Source organism: Papio anubis, chromosome 5 (genome assembly GCF_008728515.1).
Source record: "Papio anubis isolate 15944 chromosome 5, Panubis1.0, whole genome shotgun sequence".
Classification (NCBI taxonomy): Eukaryota; Metazoa; Chordata; class Mammalia; order Primates; family Cercopithecidae; genus Papio; species Papio anubis.
In genome coordinates this window covers 127,061,164-127,080,764 of record NC_044980.1, presented here as the reverse complement: position 1 = coordinate 127,080,764, position 19,601 = coordinate 127,061,164, and the positions used below count along the sequence as shown (strand labels likewise).

The following is a 19,601-nucleotide window of genomic DNA, read 5'->3' as shown; positions in this document are numbered from 1 at the left end:
TATGCACATTATAGTACAGCAGATCTCTAGATTTTTTTCTGTGAATCAGTTTAAATATGCATTTTGAAATAAACAGAAACATAGTATTATATACAATTATCTTGGATTTGCTGGATTTTAATTGTGGCTCCTCTCCTTATGAGATCTTAGACAAATTACATGATCTCTCTGGGCCTCAGTCTCCTCATCTGTATAATGAGGATAATAATAATATTTACTTTGTAGGATTGTTGTTGGGATGGAATGGAGAAAAAGACTGGAGCATTGTCTGGTATGTAGTAAGCATCAATAAAAGTTACTAGTCAGGCATGGTGGCATGTGTCTGTAGTCTGAGCTACTCAAGAGGCTAAGGAAGGAGGATATCTTGAGCCAAAGAGTTCAAGGCTCCAGTGAGCTATAATTGCACCACTGCACTCCAGCCTGGGCGACTGAGTAAAAGCCTGTCTCTAAAAAATTTTTAAAAACCAAACATGGTGGCTGTCTTCCGTAATTCCAGCAGTTTAGGAGACTAAGGCAGGAGAATCACTTAAACTCAAGAGTTCATCAGCCTCACAACATAACAAGACTCCTATCTCTACAAAAAGAAGTTAACTATTATTGTTTTACCTCCTTTCACAGGAGGAATGAAAATTATAAAGCAGATGCTTTTTATTCAAAACGTGTCTTCAATATTTTGATTAAAGAAATGTGTTCCATTTATAATTATTGTTATTTAACTACATACAGATTTGTTATGTACAACTTAACATTCAAAACTTCCTTCCATATTTTGTTTGTTTGTTTCTATACCAAGAAAGGGAAACAGAAAAGAGCTGATTTAATAATGGGTTATTGAAAGATTTAGGGACTTGAATATTTGCAAAATGGTATTATGCTATAGAAAGAGTGCTGGATTAGGAGTCAAGACAACATTGGTTAAAACTCTTGTTTGGCAAACTACTAATCATGCTTCCGGATCTGTAAAATGCAAATGATTATACATGAACTTTCCACCTCGCAGGGCAGAAAAGAGGATCAAAATGAGCTAATTAATTTTTGCTAATTTCAGCAGAAACAGACTGACCTCTGTTTTGGCTAGAATCATGGGACATTTAACCTATAATAATGTTCTGCAAGTGCAAATTCCTTAAGGAAATAAACAGTCAGAACTTACTACCAGAAATTCCTGAGGTCTAATTCCATCTTTTCAAGAATGCTTTTTGATCTGGATAATTAATTACTTCTTAATTTGTAAAATAAATTTAATTTTTACCATATGGAGCCCTGTTGAGAGCTCACTTATCATTACAATCTTTTTCCTTTCCTAGGCTTGTTTACAAATTGATCCTGCTGACAGGATATCATCTAGTGATCTTTTGCATCATGAGTATTTTACTAGAGATGGATTTATTGAAAAGTAAGCATTTTGAGTGAATGTGGATTTTTTAAATGCATTTTGTATTGGGAAATTTTGCTAGCAGGAAAATTGCTGTATAGGTTACTTTTACATAACAAATACTCAGTTTAACAAAAATTTATTGAGTTATTGTATCAGGTATTGACTAGAAAGATAGTAGACTTTACAAGTGTCATGAATGAAAAGCCTAATAATAGGATGCGCACAGTGGCTCACACCTGTAATCCCAGCACTTTGGGAAGCTGAGGCAAGCAGATTGCTTGAGCCCTGCGGTTCACGACTGGCCTGGGCAACATAGGGAGACCCCTGTCTCTACAAAAAATACAAAAATTAGCAAGGTGTGGTGGCACACGCTTGTAGTCCCAGCTACTCGGGAGGCTCAGGTGGGAAGATGGCTTAAACCCTGGAGATAGAGGTTGCAGTGAGCTGAGATTGCACCACTGCACTCCAGCCTGGGTGACAGGTTGAGATCCTATCTCAAAAAAAGAAAAAGAAGGCCGGGCGCGGTGGCTCAAGCCTGTAATCCCAGCACTTTGGGAGGCCGAGGCGGGTGGATCACGAGGTCAGGAGATCGAGACCATCCTGGCTAACATGGTGAAACCCCGTCTCTACTAAAAATACAAAAAACTAGCCGGGCGTGGTGGCGGGCGCCTGTAGTCCCAGCTACTCGGAGGCTGAGGCAGGAGAATGGCGTGAACCTGGGAGGCGGAGCTTGCAGTGAGCCGAGATTGCGCCACTGCACTCCAGCCTGGGTGACACAGCGCGAGACTCCGTCTCAAAAAAAAAGAAAAAAAAAGAAAGTCTAATAATAAAAAGTAATTGCAGCTAACATTCATTACACAGTTACTATGTCCTAGGCAGTGTGCTCAGCTCTTTACATACTACAGTTTCAGTGTTATCATAGACCAGAGATAACATTAAATAAGCAATCAGTACTTCTTAGCTTTATTCCTGTTTGGACCCCTGACTCAGAGAATAGTCTGGTTTTTCCTCTTCTGGTGACATTCATTTATCATAATTAGCATGCACTTCCCAAATGAATTTTTTTTGTTTGTTTTTTGAGACGGAGTCTCGCTGTGTGGCCCAGGCTGGAGTGCAGTGGCACAATCTCGGCTCACTGCAAGCTCCGCCTCCCAGGTTCACGCCATTCTCCTGCCTCAGCCTCCCGAGTAGCTGGGACTACAGGCGCCTGCCACCATGCCCGGCTAATTTTTTGTATTTTTAGTAGAGATGGGGTTTCACCATGTTAGCCAGGATGGTCTCGATCTCCTGACCTCGTGAACCACCCGCCTTGGCCTCCCAAAGTGCTGGGATTACAGGCTTAAGCCACCGTGCCCAGCCCGAATGATTTTTTTCTACTTATTCTCTGTTGTAGTGCCTGTTGTCTTTTTTTTTTTTTTTTTTTTTGAGACGAAGTCTTACTCTATTGCCCAGGCTGGAGTACAGTGGCACAGTCTCAGCTCACTACAAACCTCCATCTCCCAAGTTCAAACAGTTCTCCTGCCTCCGCCTCCAGAGCAGCTAGGATTAGAGGCACATGCCACCACACCCAGCTAATTTTTTGTATTTTTAGTAGAGACGAGGGTTTTACCATTTTGGCCAGGCTGGTCTCGAACTCCTGACCTCAGGTGATCCACCTGCCTTGGCCTCCCAAAGTGCTGGGATTATGGCCCTTCTGTGCCCCACAATGCTTATGACATGCCCAGCATATAATCTGTATTACAATTTAGATTCATGAATCAGCTGTATTTCTAAAAAAACACTATTTTCTATTTGGACTTTGAAAAAAACAGGAAAAGTTTCTCATTAACTGTAAAACCATTGAGCTTGTCTTTGGACATATTAGAAAGATGGACATCCGTTAAAAATGTGATCAGATATGGAAAAGTCCAGGAACTGCTATTGGAGATAGACTAAGTAGAAAAAAGCAAAAGAATCCTTGAGGGCAACTAGAACTTCGAGCCTTTCAGTTTTACTCTAAAACAAAAGATGATATATTTAAAGTGCCATTGGTGAGGCGTGGTGGCTCATGCTGTAATCCCAGCATTTTGGGAGGCCAAGGTGGGCAGATCAACTGAGGTCAGGAGTTCAAGACCAACCTGGTCAAGATGGTGAAACACCATCTCTACTAAAAATGCAAAAACTTAGGTGGGCGTGGGCATGCGCCTGTAGTCCCAGCTACTCAGGAGGCTGGGACAGGGGAATCATTTGAACCCAGGAGGCTGAGGCTGCAGTGAGCCGAGATCGTGCCACTGCACTCCAGTCTGGGTGACAGAGCGAGACTCTGTCTCAAAACATAAAAGAATAGGCCAGGCGCGGTGGCTCATGACTGTAATCCCAGCACTTTGGAAGGCCGAGGCGGGCAGATCACGAAGTCTGGAGATCAAGAACATCCTGACTAATGCGGTGAAACCCTGTCTCTACTAAAAATACAAAAACAAAATTCGCCAGGTGTGGTGGCAGGCACCCTGTAGTCCCAGCTACTCAGGAGGCTGAGGCAGGAGAATGGCATGAACCAGGGAGGCGGAGCTTGCAGTGAGCGGAGATCATGCCACTGCACTCCAGCCTGGGCGACAGAGCAAGACTCTGTCTCAAAAATATAAAAAATAAAAGAATAAAAAATAAAAAAATGAAGTGCCATTGATAAAAAGTAGCAGTTATCAGCCGGGCATGGTAGCTCATGCCTGTAATCCCAGCACTTTGGAAGGCCGAAGCAGGCAGATTGCTTGAACCTAGGAGTTCGAGACCAGCCTGGGCAACATGGCAAAACCCTGTTTCTACAAAAAATGCAAAAATTTTCTGGGTGTGTTGGTGTATACCTGTAATCCCAGCTACTAGGGAGGCTGAGGTAGGGGATTGCTTGAGCCCAGGAGGTCAAGGTTGCAGTGAGCCATGAGTGTGTCACTGTACTGCAGCCTGGGCAACAGAAACACTGTCTCAAAAAAAAAGATGTCAGTTATTGAATTAAAAAGTTACTTCATATCAGTTCTACACAGACTAAGTTTATTTTTCTTGGACATTTAGATATCAGGCTTTTACTTTTGTGGGGTGAAAGTACCTTGAGTTCAATTTATAGAATCCTTAGAAAATATTTGGATAAGTCCTTTTCCTTTGATGAGATGCCTCTTTATTTCATGTACCTTCTGCAGTTCAAGGGTGATTTAACAGGAGTATGACATTTTCTCATCTAGCCAAACTAATCACACTGATTCTTTTTTTTTTTTTTTCCATCACACTGCTTGTCATCAGGCCTGTGCCCTGCACAGCACTAGCAAGAGTTTGCTGGACTAGGGAAGAATTCATTCATGGGCTGATATTTTAAAACCTTCCCAAATTGATAGCTGTAGCTGCTTCAAGGAAGGGACTTGTGCAGTTCAGGGAAGGGGTGGGAAGGAAATTTTTCAGTATAGACTTTTGAACTTTGAACCACATGAATGGACTTTCTAATCAAAAATAACTTTTAAAAAGAAAGAAATCAAACTAAAACCAAAATAATCTCTCTCCAATATGAATGTATTCTGTTACATTTCTCTAGAGTAAGATTTTAGAAGCTAGTTAGTCCATTTTTAAAGTTCTGTTACTTTAAAGAACCACAGCCGAGTGCGGTGGCTCACACTTGTAATTCCAGCAACTTTGGGAAGCTGAGGCAGGCGGATCACCTGAGGCTTGGAGTTAGAGACCAGCCTGACCAACATGGAGAAACCCCATTTCTATTAAAAATACAAAATTAGCCGGGCATGGTGGCACATGCCTGTAATCCCAGCTACTCAGGAGGCTAAGGCAGGAGAATCGCTTGAACCCAGGAGGCAGCGGTTGTGGTGAGCCGAGGTTGTGCCATTGCACTCCAGCCTGGGCAACAAGAGCAAAACTCCATCTCAAAAAAAAAAAAAAAAGAGAACCACAGAAAAGGTCAAAGTGGTCTGAGTCTTCCTTAAAAATAATAGTATTTTTATCAAAATTAAAAGCAGTATTTTTCTGAGTTGAGTTTGCATCGCAAAAGGAATCTAATTAGTATAAATCCTTTGTAAAAGTTTTATATAGTAGGTTCCCATAGCATAATTTTCGAAAGATGTAGCTTTACCAGAAAGCAATTTTTATTAGGTAAATTGGGCCATCTCTTGGCATGCATTGTAATTAGATAGCATTATTTATACTGTAGCTGAAATACAAATTAATTGATGAAATGGTTTATTCAAGATAAAATACTTTATCTGCATATATAAAAAGATTACTCGTTGATATTGCTTGTTTTATCAGATTCATGCCAGAACTGAAAGCTAAATTACTGCAGGAAGCAAAAGTCAATTCATTAATAAAGCCAAAAGAGAGTTCTAAAGAAAATGAACTCAGGAAAGATGAAAGAAAAACAGTTTATACCAATACACTGCTAAGTAGTTCAGTTTTGGGAAAGGTAAGAACTTTGGCTTTTGTTTCAGCCAGTATAATTATAGTTAGACTCTAATGACAAAAATAACTGTTATGACTCGGATTTTGAATGTATATATTCCAGGAAATAGAAAAAGAGAAAAAGCCCAAGGAGATCAAAGTCAGAGTTATTAAAGTCAAAGGAGGAAGAGGAGATATCTCAGAACCAAAAAAGAAAGAGTATGAAGGTGGACTTTGTCAACAGGATGCAAATGAAAATGTTCACCCTATGTCTCCAGATACAAAACTTGTAACCATTGAACCGCCAAACCCTATCAATCCCAGCACTAACTGTAATGGCTTGAAAGAAAATCCACACTGCGGAGGTTCTATGACAATGCCACCCATCAATCTAACTAACAGTAATTTGATGGCTGCAAATCTCAATTCAAATCTCTTTCACCCCAGTGTGAGGTGAGCTGTAACAGAGAAGAAACCTAAATCATACAATATTCCCGTATAATGGTATTTCGAAGAATCATGTTCATAGTGTCTGTATGTAAACTGAACTTGAAGAAAATATGTTGAAATTAAAGCTGTATAATGGGCCATTTACTGAGTGTTTCTTACAAATGCTGTAGAAGAAATTAACTTTTCTTGGCCATATAGATGTTTAAATTTTCACTAATGTCTTTTGGAGAAACCTCATTTAAAGAAAAAAAAAGACCCTTTGAAAAATGTTTTTATTTTTGAAGAAAAAAAACGTTGATATGCCCTAAGTTCTGGTATCAGTGTGCCTTGGTATAACAAAATAAGCTTTATTTCTATATCATAGCAAATTCTCTAAGTGGAGAAAGGATAGTAAAAAATAATCTTTCGTAAGTCAAATAGCCTTTCAAGGTGAAATATTTTGGGAGAAAAATAGCATATTAGGCCAGTTTTAGATTTAACCTCTGATACAGACTGAGAGACTGGCCCATGAGTCTGGTTAATCAAGGGCAGTGTGATGGATGGTGAGAGTCTGTCCAACAAGGCAGTAGGGCCACTTCAAAATTTAGGGAGACTACTGTCATTCTAGGGGAGAAGGAGACTGGATTCATTAGCCCAAGAGGATTCTAGCAGACTGGTTTGGGCTACAGGTTTTGAAGCCCAGTGGTCTGCAGAGGTGAGCAAGTGGACATGTCCATATCAGTCCAAAGGTACAGCAGGCTACAGACTGCAAGAACCCAGTTGTTCTTGAGGTGATCCCAAAACCATATACTAGTAACAATGGTTGTAAGCCAGTCAGTCTTGGACAGTAAGCTCATAAATTGAGAAAGCTGGTAGTGAAGAGATCCAAATTCAGAACAGATAGAAGGGAGCAAGTAGGCCAGCAGGAGTAACCCCACAACATGCCTGTCACCACTGATGTTAACATGCACTAATTATTCTCTGCCCTGTTACCACCTCTCTCTTTAGGGTAATTGGTAGGTAAGGACTCTATTGCATTTTGGTACTCAGTGTTCAAAAAATAGACTTCCATGCCATAATTTATTCATTCTTGAAGCTAAAACAAAGCCGTTTTGCCTGGGCATGGTGACTCGTGCCTGTAATCCCAGCAATTTGGGAGGCCAAGGCGGGTGTATCAGTTTAGCTCAGGAGTTCGAGACCAGCCTGGCCAACATGGCAAAACCCTGTCTCTACAAAAAATAGAAAAATTAGTTGGCCATGTTGGAACGCACCAGTAGTCCCAGCTACTTGGGAGGCTGAGGCAAGAGAATCACTTGAACCCAGGAGACAGAGGTTGCAGTGAGCCAAGATCATGACACTGCACTCTAGCCTGGGTGACAGAGTGAGATTCTGCGCCCCCCCCCCCAAAAAAAAAAAAGGCATTTCTGGGGAGTTCTAATAACTTCTCATTCATTTTTAAATAATAGGTTAACTGAAAGAGCAAAAAAGAGACGCACTTCTTCACAATCTATTGGACAAGTTATGCCTAATAGCAGGCAAGAGGATCCAGGTCCTATTCAAGTAAGGCAAGAAGCCACGCATTAAAATATGGCCTCTTTTAACATTACTTCTGTTTTCTTTTTCTGTATCTTTAGGGCTCTAATACTTTTTTGTTTGTCTGTTTGTTTTGTTTTTTTGAGACAGAATCTCTCTCTGTTGCCCAGACTGGAGTGTAGTGGTACGATCTCAGCTCACTGCCGCCTCGACCTCCTGGGCTCAAGCAATCCTCCCACTTCAGCCTCCCAAGTAGCTGAGACTTCAGGCACATGCCACCATGCCCAGCTAATTTTGTTCATTTTTTGTAGCAACTAAGTCTCACTATGTTGCCCAGGTTGGTCTCAAACCCCTGGGCTCAAGGGATCCTCCCTTCTCAGCCTCCTAAAGTACTAGGATTACAGGTGTGAGCCAATGCACCCAGCCTCTCACACTTTTAAAAATGTACTTTAAGTTTCTTTTTTTTTTCCTGAGATGAAAATAGGCCATTATTTTCTAAGTGCTTTCACAATTAATTAAGTTCATATATCTTAATTTATCACAGTTAATTAAGTTCATATATCTTAATTTATGTATTTAATATGTGACTTAGGCAGAGTAAGTTAGGATTTCCACCTTTGAAAGTCAGAAGTAGTTTTGTTTTTTTTCACTTCCAAAAAATGTTTTTAATATCTTTATGGATTAAAAACAATCGCCAAATAAACACAATTTATTTTCACTAGAAAAAATAATCAATGTAGTTCATCCCCCTCCCAACTTTTGTTTTGTTTTGTTTTTGGCTTATTTTGCATTATTCATCTCTAATGGGACCTCACAACTTTTTACATAGGAAGGTGATTTATTCAAAATTGAAGCAAAATGTTAATTATAATAACAAAAAACTGAAAACAGTACAAACTTGTCCAAGAGCCGGTGACTAAGTACATTAGTGTACATTCATACAGTGGAATACTACACATTACATTGTGGAAGAGTGTTCATTGACCTAGACAGGATTTTATGATCTGTTTTCAAATGAACAAAAATCTGGTAACACAGAACGTTTCCCAGATGCTGGATGTGCAATTAATTTTTTTTCCTTTGGGTTTTCCCAGTGTTCACAAAGCATATCATTTTGTAGGTAGATAAGTAAGTTATTAAGAAAATGAACTGAAGCAATTTGCTCAAAGAGTGCAGTGAATAGTATTAAAAATGAAAAGTTAAGTTTATGGTTCTGGCCAGGCACAGTGGCTCTAACCTGTAATCCTAGCATTTTGGAAGACTGAGCTGGGAGGATTGCTTGAGCCCAGGAATTTGAGTTCAGCCTGGGCAACATAGTGAGACCCTGTCTCTATAAAAAATGAAATAAAATAAATTAGTTGTGTGTGGTGGCGTGTGGCTGTGGTTTCAGACTGGGTGGGCTGAGGTGGGACTATGGCTTGAGCCCAAGAGGTTGAGGCTGCAGCCATAACGGCACTGCTGTATTTCAGCCTGGGCAACAAAGCAAGACTCTATCTCAATGATAATAATAATAATAATAAGGCCAGGTGCAGTGGCTCATGCTTGTAATCCCGGCACTTTGGGAGCCCAAAGCAGAAGGATTGCTTGAGCACAGGAGTTTGAGATCAGCCTAGTTTGAGATCAGCCTAACAAGACCCCATCTCTACAAAAAATTTAAAAATTAATCAGGCGTGGTGGTGTGTGCCTGTAGTCCCAGCTACTTGGGAGACTGAGGTGGGAAGATCACTTGAGCCCAGGGGGTTGATGCTGCAATGAGTCATGATCATGCCAATGCACTCCAGCTGGGTGACAGAGCAAGACCCTGTTTCAAAATAATAATATTATTATTATTGTTATTATTGTGGTTCTCATGATCAAGACTGTTATGCTCAGAATATTAAATATGCTAAAAATGTTTGCTTTATGAAACTTGTTGGAGTTTGATCTGTTGATATGTTCAATAGTATTCTAAATCTTCTTAATTATTAAATTAATTGTTATGTCTATCTTATACCATCCAAATGGCTAGCAATTCTAGGATTGTCATTCTACAGATAGTTAGAGACATTTCTTCAAACTAACTCTTGTTTGTTTGTTTAGAGCCAAATGGAGAAGGGTATATTTAATGAGCGAACAGGTCACAGTGACCAAATGTCTAATGAGAACAAAAGGAAGCTGAATTTTTCCAGATCTGACAGGAAAGAATTCCATTTTCCAGAATTGCCTGTCACAATACAGCCAAAAGATACGAAAGGAATGGAAGGTACACATTTGTTGTATAGCTTTACAATTATGATGATATCATTTATAAGATTTTTTCATAATATAACTTACATTTTAGTGTGATTTAGGTAGAAAACAGTGCATTGGTAAGGAAAACATTTCAGCTGATGAGATTTTCTCCCCATTGTCAAATAAGGGGTACGATTTTAAGGAGATAATTTTAAAGAGGCGTAAGCTTGTAATCCCAGCATTTTGGGAGGCCAGTGCAGGAGGATTGCTTGAGCCTAGGAGTTTGAGACCAGCCTGAGCAACATAGCAAAACCCTGTCTCTACAAAAAATAAACTAGCTTGGTGTGGTGGTGTGTGCCTGTGGTCCCAGCTACTTGGGAGGCTGAGTTAGGAGGACTGCTTGACCCAGGAGGTTGAGACTGCAGTGAGCTGTGGTCACGCCACTATACTCCACTCTAGGATGACACATAATGAGACCGTGTCTCTAAAAAAAAAAAAATAATTAAAAAGAAAAAGAGAGGTTAAGACAGCTTTAAAGGGTAAATTTTTAATTTTTTTTTATTTATTTACTTATTTTTATTATACTTTAAGTTCTAGGGTACATGTGCACAACATGCAGGTTTGTTACATATGTATACATGTGCCATGTTGGTATGCTGCACCCATTAACTTGTCATTCACATTAGATATATCTCCTAATGCTATCCCTCCCCCCTCGCCGCTCCCCCCTCCCCACAATAGGCCCCGGTGTGTGATATTCCCCTTCCTGTGTCCAAGTGATCTCATTGTTCAATTCCCACCTATGAGTGAGAGCATGCAGTGTTTGGTTTTCTGTTCTTGCCATAGTTTGCTGAGAATGATGGTTTCCAACTGCATGCATGTCCCTACAAAGGACATGAACTCATCCTTTTTTATGGCTGCATAGTATTCCATGGTGTATATGTGCCACATTTTCTCAATCCAGTCTGTCACCAATGGACATTTGGGTTGATTCCAAGTCTTTGCTATTGTGAATAGTGCTGCAGTAAACATGTGCATGTGTATTTATAGCAGCATGATTTATAATCCTTTGGGTATATACCCAGTAATGGGATGGCTGGGTCAAATGGTATTTCTAGTTCTAGATCCTTGAGGAATCGCCACACTGTTTTCCACAATGGTTGAACTAATTTACAGTCCCACCAACAGTGTAAGAGTGTTCCTATTTCTCCACATCCTCTCCAGCACCTGTTGTTTCCTGACTTTTTAATGATCGCCATTCTAACTGGTATGAGATGGTATCTCCTTGTGATTTTGAATTGCATTTCTCTGATGGCCAGTGATGATGAGCATTTTTTCATGTGTCTGTTGGCTGTATGAATGTCTTCTTTTGAGAAGCGTCTGTTCATATCCTTTGCCCACTTTTTGATGGGGTTGTTTGTTTTTTTCTTGTAAATGTGTTTGAGTTCTTTGTAGGTTCTGGATATTAGCCCTTTGTCAGATGAGTAGATTGCAAAAATTTTCTCCCATTCTGTAGGTTGCCTGTTCACTCTGATGGTAGTTTCTTTTGCTGTGCAGAAGCTCTTTAGTTTAATTAGATCCCATTTGTCAATTTTGGCTTTTGTTGCCATTGCTTTTGGTGTTTTAGACATGAAGTCCTTGCCCATGCCTATGTCCTGAATGGTATTACCTAGGTTTTCTTCTAGGGTTTTTATGATTTTAGATCTAACATTTAAGTCTCTAATCCATCTTGAATTAATGTTTGTACAAGGAGTAAGGAAAGGATCCAGTTTCACTTTCTACTTATGGCTAGCCAATTTTCCCAGCACTGTTTATTAAATAGAGAATCCTTTCCCCATTTCTTGCTTTTGTCAGATTTGTCAAAGATCACATGGCTGTAGATGTGTGGCATTATTTCTGAGGACTCTGTTGTGTTCCATTGGTCTATATCTTTGTTTTGGTACCAGTACCATGCTGTTTTGGTTACTGTAGCCTTGTAGTGTAGTTTGAAGTCAGGTAGCGTGATGCCTCCAGCTTTGTTCTTTTGGCTTAGGATTGTCTTGGCAATGCGGGGTCTTTTTTGGTTCCATATGAACTCTAAAGCACTTTTTTCCAATTCTGTGAAGAAAGTAATTGGTAGCTTAATGGGGGTGGCATTGAATCTATAAATTACCTTGGGCAGTATGGCCATTTTCATGATATTGATTCTTCCTATCCATGAGCATGGTATGTTCTTCCATTTGTTTGTATCCTCTTTTATTTCACTGAGCAGTGGTTTGTAGTTCTCCTTGAAGAGGTCCTTTATATCCCTTGTAAGTTGGATTCCTAGGTATTTTATTCTCTTTGAAGCTATTGTGAATGGGAGTTCGTTCATCATTTGGCTCTCTGTTTGTCTGTTACTGGTATATAAGAATGCTTGTGATTTTTGCACATTGATTTTGTATCCTGAGACTTTGCTGAATTTGCTTATTTATTTATTTTTTTAAAACAGAGTCTCACTCTGCCACCCAGGCTGGAGTACAGTGTTGCAATCTCAGCTCATTGCAACCACCACCTCCTGGGTTCAAGTGATTCTCATGCCTAGCCTCCTGAGTAGCTGGGACTACAAGTGCCCGCCAGCACGCCTGGCTATTTTTTGTATTTTTAGTAGAGACAGGGTTTCATCATTTTGGCCAGGCTGGTCTCGAACTCCTGACCTCAGGTGATCCACCTGCCTTGCCCTCCCAAAGTGCTGGAATTACAGGCATAAGCCATTGCAGCTGGCTGCAAAGCATGAATTTTTTTATTAGCTCAATGTTGTTGAAATGTTAGAGCAGTATTTGAGAAATCTGGTTTAGTATATGACCTGGAGTAAATTGCCTTTCTATGTTTCTTCATGATCATTTACCCATATAGTAGCAGAAATTTTATATGTATTTTGGGCATCCAAGGATTAAATATATAAGATTTATAGGCTGGGCATGGTGGCTCACACCTGTAATCTCAGCACTTTGGGAGGCCAAGGCGGGCGGATCACCTAAGGTCAGTAATTTGAGACCACCCTGGCCAGTATGGCAAAACCCCATCTCTATTAGCCAGGCGTGGTGGCTCATGCCTGTAAATCTCCGCTACTTGGGAGGCTGAGGCAGGAAAATTGCTTGAAACTGGGAGGTGGAGGTTGCAGTGAGCCAAGATCACGCCACTGCACTCCAGCCTGGGTGACAGAGTGAGACTCCATCTCAAAAAAAAAAAAAAAAAGATTTATAAACTTAAGATTTATCTCAGAATGAACACACTTTTGTCTTGAATAAATGTTCTTATGTTTCTTTGAAGAACAGTGACACCTTGTGAAAAGTTAATATAATAGCAAGAATATAATCCTTGTACAGTTCAAGATGGAATTTTCTGATCCACTTAACAGTTACACTGAGAATAATGAAATAAAATAAAAGTCTTATTTTAATACTTAGTAGACTATTTGTAAAGTTATAAAACAAATAATTTACCGTATTTTACCATTACAACTCATAACTTATTTTGTTCCTTTGTAATAAACTGAGAAACTGACTTAGTGGATATCAGAATCTCTATTTGAAATTCTTGGAAAGTAAAATTTCAAAGTAGGAATAACAAATTTTCATTGTTTTGTATATTTTTACAAAAGTTAAACAGATAAAAATGCTGAAGAGGGAGTCAAAGAAAACAGATTCATCTAAGATACCAACTTTACTTAATGTGGATCAAAATCAAGAAAAACAAGAGGTAACTCTTTTTGTATATAGCTTTAACTAAGGCATGTTGTTTAGAGGACTTGACTCAGTGTATAAATTTAGTTATTACTATTGGAAAGCTATATAAAAATTCGAAATTTTATAATCTTTGAACTCAAGAAATAGATCTGTATTTTCCTAGAATAACCCATTAATAAAAGTTTCTAAAAGTTATTTTTTAGTGTGTAATGTTGAATAATTAGAATGCATGGCACCCGGGGAAAATAGTATCTATATTGTGTGTAATGTCAGATATCAGGCAGGTAAGCCAGACTAGTGAAAATGAATAATGGTATAAATATACAGTTATATGGCCACAAGCATGTGTGTCTCTGTCGTAGAGCCTCTTCCTTCCTTCTTGTTTTCTCTCCAGTTTATTCCCCTGTCTATCTCTGCTGTCTGCCTACTGTCCTATTTTAACAAATATTTGCTCTCAGCTAACTATCAGGTAATCTTGTTGAAATATTCCCAGTCCCTACCCACCAGAGAGATTCTCAAATTTTATTTGAAAATCTTGAAGCCTGTAACATCCAAATGAATGCTCTATAAAGACAATCTTTTAAGAGAAAGAGATTGTGCCAAGCACCCACTGAATTAAATCATATTGATGGCCGCCTATTCTGCACTTGTGAGGTCATTTCTGTATGTGATTTATCAACTTCTGTTTTTGTTTTTGTTTTTGTTTTTTTGAGACAGAATCTCACTCTGTCGCCCAGGCTGGAGTGTAGTGGTGCAATCTTGGCTCACTGCAACCTCTGCCTCCCGGGTTCACAGCATTCTCCTGCCTCAGCCTCCCGAGTACCTGGGACTACAGGCACCCACCACCATGCCTGGCTAATTTTTTTTTTTTTTTTTTTAATATTTTTAGTAGAGATGGGGTTTCACTGTGTTAGCCAGGGTGGTCTCGATCTCCTAACCTCATGATCTGCCCACCTCAGCCTCCCAAAGTGCTGGGATTACAGGCGTAAGCCACTGTGCCCGGCCCAACCTCTATTTTTTTTAAAAATAATATTACAGTTTTACTCATGATAAAATTAGTATATACTTATTAAGAAAATTTGAAGAAATTAAAAATGTTTTAAAAAATCTGAAACTCCGTAAGAAGGCATTTTAACAAGGCTACTTGATCTCTATAATATTTGGATAAGAGGGTTATCAGATGCTATTAGATGTATTCTCACTGTGACATTTAGGGCTATCTCTTTAGTCTTGGTCTAGAGCTTGTTAAGAACTCCACAGTCCACTTTGCAGAAAAGAAATGTTGTAGAACAAGAATGCCATTAGGCCAGGCACAGTGGCTCACACCTGTAATCCCAGCACTTTAGGAGGCTGAAGAGGGTGGATCACCTGAAGTCAGGAGTTCAAGACCAGCCTGGTCAATGTGGTGAAACCCTATCTCTACTAAAAATACAAAAATTAGCTGGGCATGGTGGCGCATGCCTGTAATCCCAGCTATTCGGCAGGCTGAGGCAGGTGCTTGAACCTGGGAGGCGGAGGTTGCGGTGAGCCGAGATCAAACCATTGCACTCCAGCCTGGACAACAAGAGCAAGACTCTGTCTCAAAAAAAAAAGAAAAAGAAAAAGAAAAAGAAAGAAAGCCATTAATAGGCATCTTTCAGTTCATTATAAAAAGTAATAAGATGGCTTTAAACTTTTAAATTTGGGTGACATACTCATGTCACAGCATGTTGCACAGCATACCATTTGCACATTTTTTCAATGATTTGGGTGAGTTAGGGCTCCTGAGGTAGGCAGACTATTAATGTGCCTCATGTTTATCCCGTTGTCCTATGAGAGTCCCCAGGAACTAAAATTACTTTCTAGTCTAGGAAAAAAGGAACTCTGCAGGAAAAAAGACCCTTCTGTGATTTTTAGGATAAATAATAAATTACAAAGGGAAAACATCTTCTTGTTCATATGATATAGAACTCCAGAAAAAAATGAAGTCATCTGTGTTTGTTATAGTTTATTTGTACTGCTCATTCAAATGCAGCTCTGACAAGTGACTGAAATTGCATATAAGGCTAGTACAACTGGTTTTAATAAATGTCAGAATTAAGAAGATGTCTTAAATTTTGAGTCTGTAGTTTATTTTAGAGCATGAGAGAATATGACATATTTTTAAAAACATAAGATAGGGAATTGCTAGTTATTTTTTCTATTCTTGGCTCTGTATTGACTTGGTTTTTGAATTATACAATCAGATCCAAGCACTTCTCAGGTTTACTTTCTTTTTTATTATTATTTGTTTATTTATTTATTGAGACAGACTCTCCCTCTGCCACCCAGGCTGGAGTACAGTGGTGTGATATTGGCTCACTGCAACCTCCGCCGCCTGGGTTCAAGCAATTTTCCTGTCTCAGCCTTCTGAGTAGCTGGGATTACAGGCGCCCACCACCACGCCTGGCTAATTTTTGTATTTTTAGTAGAGACGGGGTTTCACCATGTTGTCCAGGCTCATCTTGAACTCCTGACCTCAGGTAATCTGCCTTCCTCAACCTCCCACAGTGCTGGGATTACAGGTGTGAGCCACCACGCCTTGCCAGGTTTACTTTAAACTATTTCAGGCATCTTAAATGTGCATGCATGCATTAATTAGGTTCTGTAACCAGAGAGAGACTCTAAATTACTGTGAATGAGTGAGTTAGGCAAGAGAGAAAGAGTCCATACAAAGGCCACCTTTTGTTTTGTTGGATGATAATAATAAGGAATTCATTGCTAAATAGTTTCCTTGTACCTTATGAAACAACCCGTAGGGGCAAAGTACAAGTATTTATCTCTGGCTGTATTTCCTTAGCCAAAGACTCACCATGTCCTCAATTAAAGACCTGTTTCTATTTACTTTTTAGAATACAGGAAATGCACAAACTGAAAGGAAGAAGAATCTACCAGATGTAGAGTAGAAAATGCAGCAGCTGAAAATTCAGGGAATCCCAGAATCACTGTATGGTTTTAAAAAAATCCTTTTTATTAATGTTACATACACAAAAATACTAATTAGAGAATTCTACAGGTATATTGTAAATCCTTTTAGTTATATGTACATTCACCAAATTTGTTTTTAAATTTATTAATCTTTAAATTATTCATGTTTTCTTAATTTGAGCATGAATTTATAAAAACTACCTGACTGGTACATCCTAATAAAATTTCAGCTTACATTTAGTCATATAATTTTATTTGATCACCTATTATTTCAATCATACTTGATTAGTGGTCATTCTTAGCATTGGTTTAGAGCTTTATAATTACAGAAGGAAAAGTTTCTAAATATGTAATGAAGTAAGATCCCGATGCCTGGGAACACCAAACATTTCTGAGCAAACAAATATACTTGATAAGCATGCAACATGGGTTTGGCTTCACACTGAACTTTCTGGGGCAGTATTTAAATATATCATGAAGATTGTTTAAAAGGATGGAAATTGGTCGGGCACAGTGGCTCACGCCTGTAATCCCAGCACTTTGGGTGGCTGAGGCAGGTGGATCATGAGGCCAGGAGTTCAAGACCAGTCTGGCCAGCATGGTGAAACCCCATCTCTACTAAAAATGCAAAAAATTAGCCGGGCATGGTGGCACGCACCAGTAATCCCAGCTACTCAAAGGCTGAGGCTGAAGAATTGTTTGAACCTGGGAGGCGGAGATTGTAGTGAGCTGAGATCACGCCACTGCACTCCAGCCTGGGCAACAGAGAGAGACTCCATCCTGCCGCACCACCCCCGCAAAAAAAAGGATGGAAGTTGAGCAAGGCTTTGAAGCAAATCTTTTGGCTTGACTAGCATGTTTATAATTTAGTAATTTATATGTAATTTAGCATTAATAAAGTCAGAGTTTTGGTAGTATATATTTACATTCTAGTCCCTGATTCTTACTAGCTTGGTTTCTAATTTTAGGGTGGAGATGGCCATTGTGAGGGGAAGAATTTGAAGAGAAACAGGTTTTTTTCTGGTAGTGTCTTTTCTTTTAAATAGTCCTAAAAATACAAGATGACAACTCTTCCCTTTTTATTTATCTACAATAGAAATGTGATGTGAGTTATTGTTAAGACAGCCATCCATGTGCATGAGCATCATCCAGCTTTTTTTTGTTAGCAAAGCCGTTACTGTTTTCTTCTCCCTTTTAAGACTCTGTTGATGTGATAATTTGATTTGGAATTATAAAGTCATCTTTTCTCTGCCTACTTCTTTTTTTGCCATGATTACTGGGTGGGTAACACATGCCGTGACATGATACAAACTGTACTTATACTTAATGATCTCTGCCTTCTCATAGCCACATAACCTCGAGTCAGTTATCTCCTGTAACACATAGGCCTCTTTAAATAAGTTCTTAATAAAATATTTGAGCCATTGTTTTAAAAACTGTTTGTGATTGGTTGCAATGGCTCATGCCTGTAATCCTAGCACTTTGGGAGGCTGAGGCGGGCGGATCACTTGAGGTCAGGAGTTCGAAACCAGCCTGACCAACACGGTGGACCCCCATCTCTACTAAAAATGCAAAAATTAGCTGGGTGTGGTGGTGCACACCTGTAATCCCAGCTACTCGGGAGGCTCTGAAACAGGAGAATCACTTGAATCCGGGAGGCCAAGGTTGCAGAGAGTCAAGATCATGCCACTGCACTCCAACCAGGGTGACAAGAGCAATACTCAAAACACACACACACACACACACATACACACACATGCTATTCATGGTTGGGCACAGTGGCTCATGCCTATAATCCCAGCACTTTAGGAGGCTGAGGTGGGCAGATCACCTGAGGTCAGGAGTTTGAGACCAGCCTGACCAACATGGAAAAAGCTCGTCTCTACTAATAATACAAAAATTAGTTGGGTGTGGTGGCACATGCCTGTAATCCCAGCTACTCGGGAGGCTGAAGCATGGGAATTGCTTGAACCCAGGAGGTGGAGGTTGCAGTGAGACAAGATTGCGCCATTGCACTCCAGCCTGGGCAACAAGAGCAAAACTGTCTCAAAAAAAAAAAAGATAAAAGGAAAAAAAAGCTATCATTACATTACATGGTTAAAAATATGTTCTATTGGTCAGCAATGAAAGCACTTATTTATAATTTAGCAGCATCTCTGATCTAAAAATCAAGAAAATATATAATGTTTATAAAATATTTAAAAATAATATGGTATTCAAATGTTAAATTGTTTTATCTGTGATTTGAGGGACCAAAATAGATGCCCCTTTATCAATTAAGATGGACCCTAACATTAAGGAAACAAAAGTTACCTCTGGGTTGAGGGTTCAGGGCTGAGCTGGCATGACAACTTTCTAAATTCCTAGGCTGTAAGAAAAATCACAGTCTTGCTGGGTGCAGTGGCTCACGTCTATAATCCCAGCACTTTGGGAGGCCAAGGCAGGCAGATCACCTGAGGTCAGGACTTCGAAACCAGCCTGACCAACATGGCAAAATCTTGTCTCTAGTAAAAATAAAAAATTAGCCGGGTGTGGTGCCAACTACTCTACTCGGGAGCCTGAGGCAGGAGAATCGCTTGAACCCGGGAGGCAGAGGTTGCAGTGAGCTGCACTCCTGCCTGGAAGACAAGAGTGAGACGACGTCTCCAAAAAAAAAAAAAAGAAAGAAAGAAAGAAAAGAAAAAGAAAAACCACACTCTTGCTAAACTCCCTAACAACACAAGCTGTGAGGCAAATTCCTAATCCTGATTTACAACCTAGACTGCTACACCTCTGATTGGATAGAGATCCGTGTGTGTGTGTGTGTGTGTGTGTGTGTGTGTGTAGAGATAGGGTCTTGTTCTGCTGCCCAGGCTGGTCTTGAACTCCTGACCTCAAGCAATCCTCTCACCTTGGCCTCCCAAAGTGTTGGGATTACAGGCATAAGCCAGCACGCCTGGATACAAACATTCTTTCCTGATAAGCAACTATAGACCTTAAGTAAATTTCAGCCA

The 19,601-nt window shown here is 39.7% G+C and overlaps 1 protein-coding gene across 19 annotated transcripts in view; it reads left to right on the top strand.

The window, feature by feature from the left end:
• CDKL3 (cyclin dependent kinase like 3) overlaps positions 1–19,601 on the top strand; it is a 145,433-nt gene that overhangs the window by 58,203 nt on the left and 67,629 nt on the right. For 11 of the 19 annotated variants that reach the window (XM_021939687.2, XM_021939691.2, XM_017959871.1 and 8 more), the window contains 7 exons: positions 1,308–1,396; positions 5,654–5,807; positions 5,907–6,235; positions 7,678–7,771; positions 9,824–9,986; positions 13,578–13,675; positions 17,577–17,863. In XM_021939687.2, the coding sequence (XP_021795379.1) occupies positions 1,308–1,396; positions 5,654–5,807; positions 5,907–6,235; positions 7,678–7,771; positions 9,824–9,986; positions 13,578–13,675; positions 17,577–17,654 (1,005 nt within the window). In that variant the 3' untranslated portion in view covers positions 17,655–17,863. Of the gene's footprint in view, positions 1–1,307; positions 1,397–5,653; positions 5,808–5,906; positions 6,236–7,677; positions 7,772–9,823; positions 9,987–13,577; positions 13,676–16,532; positions 16,855–17,576; positions 17,864–19,601 lie in introns of those variants that run through there. The other 8 variants (XM_021939690.2, XM_021939689.2, XM_017959875.2 and 5 more) reach the window with 7 other exon arrangements.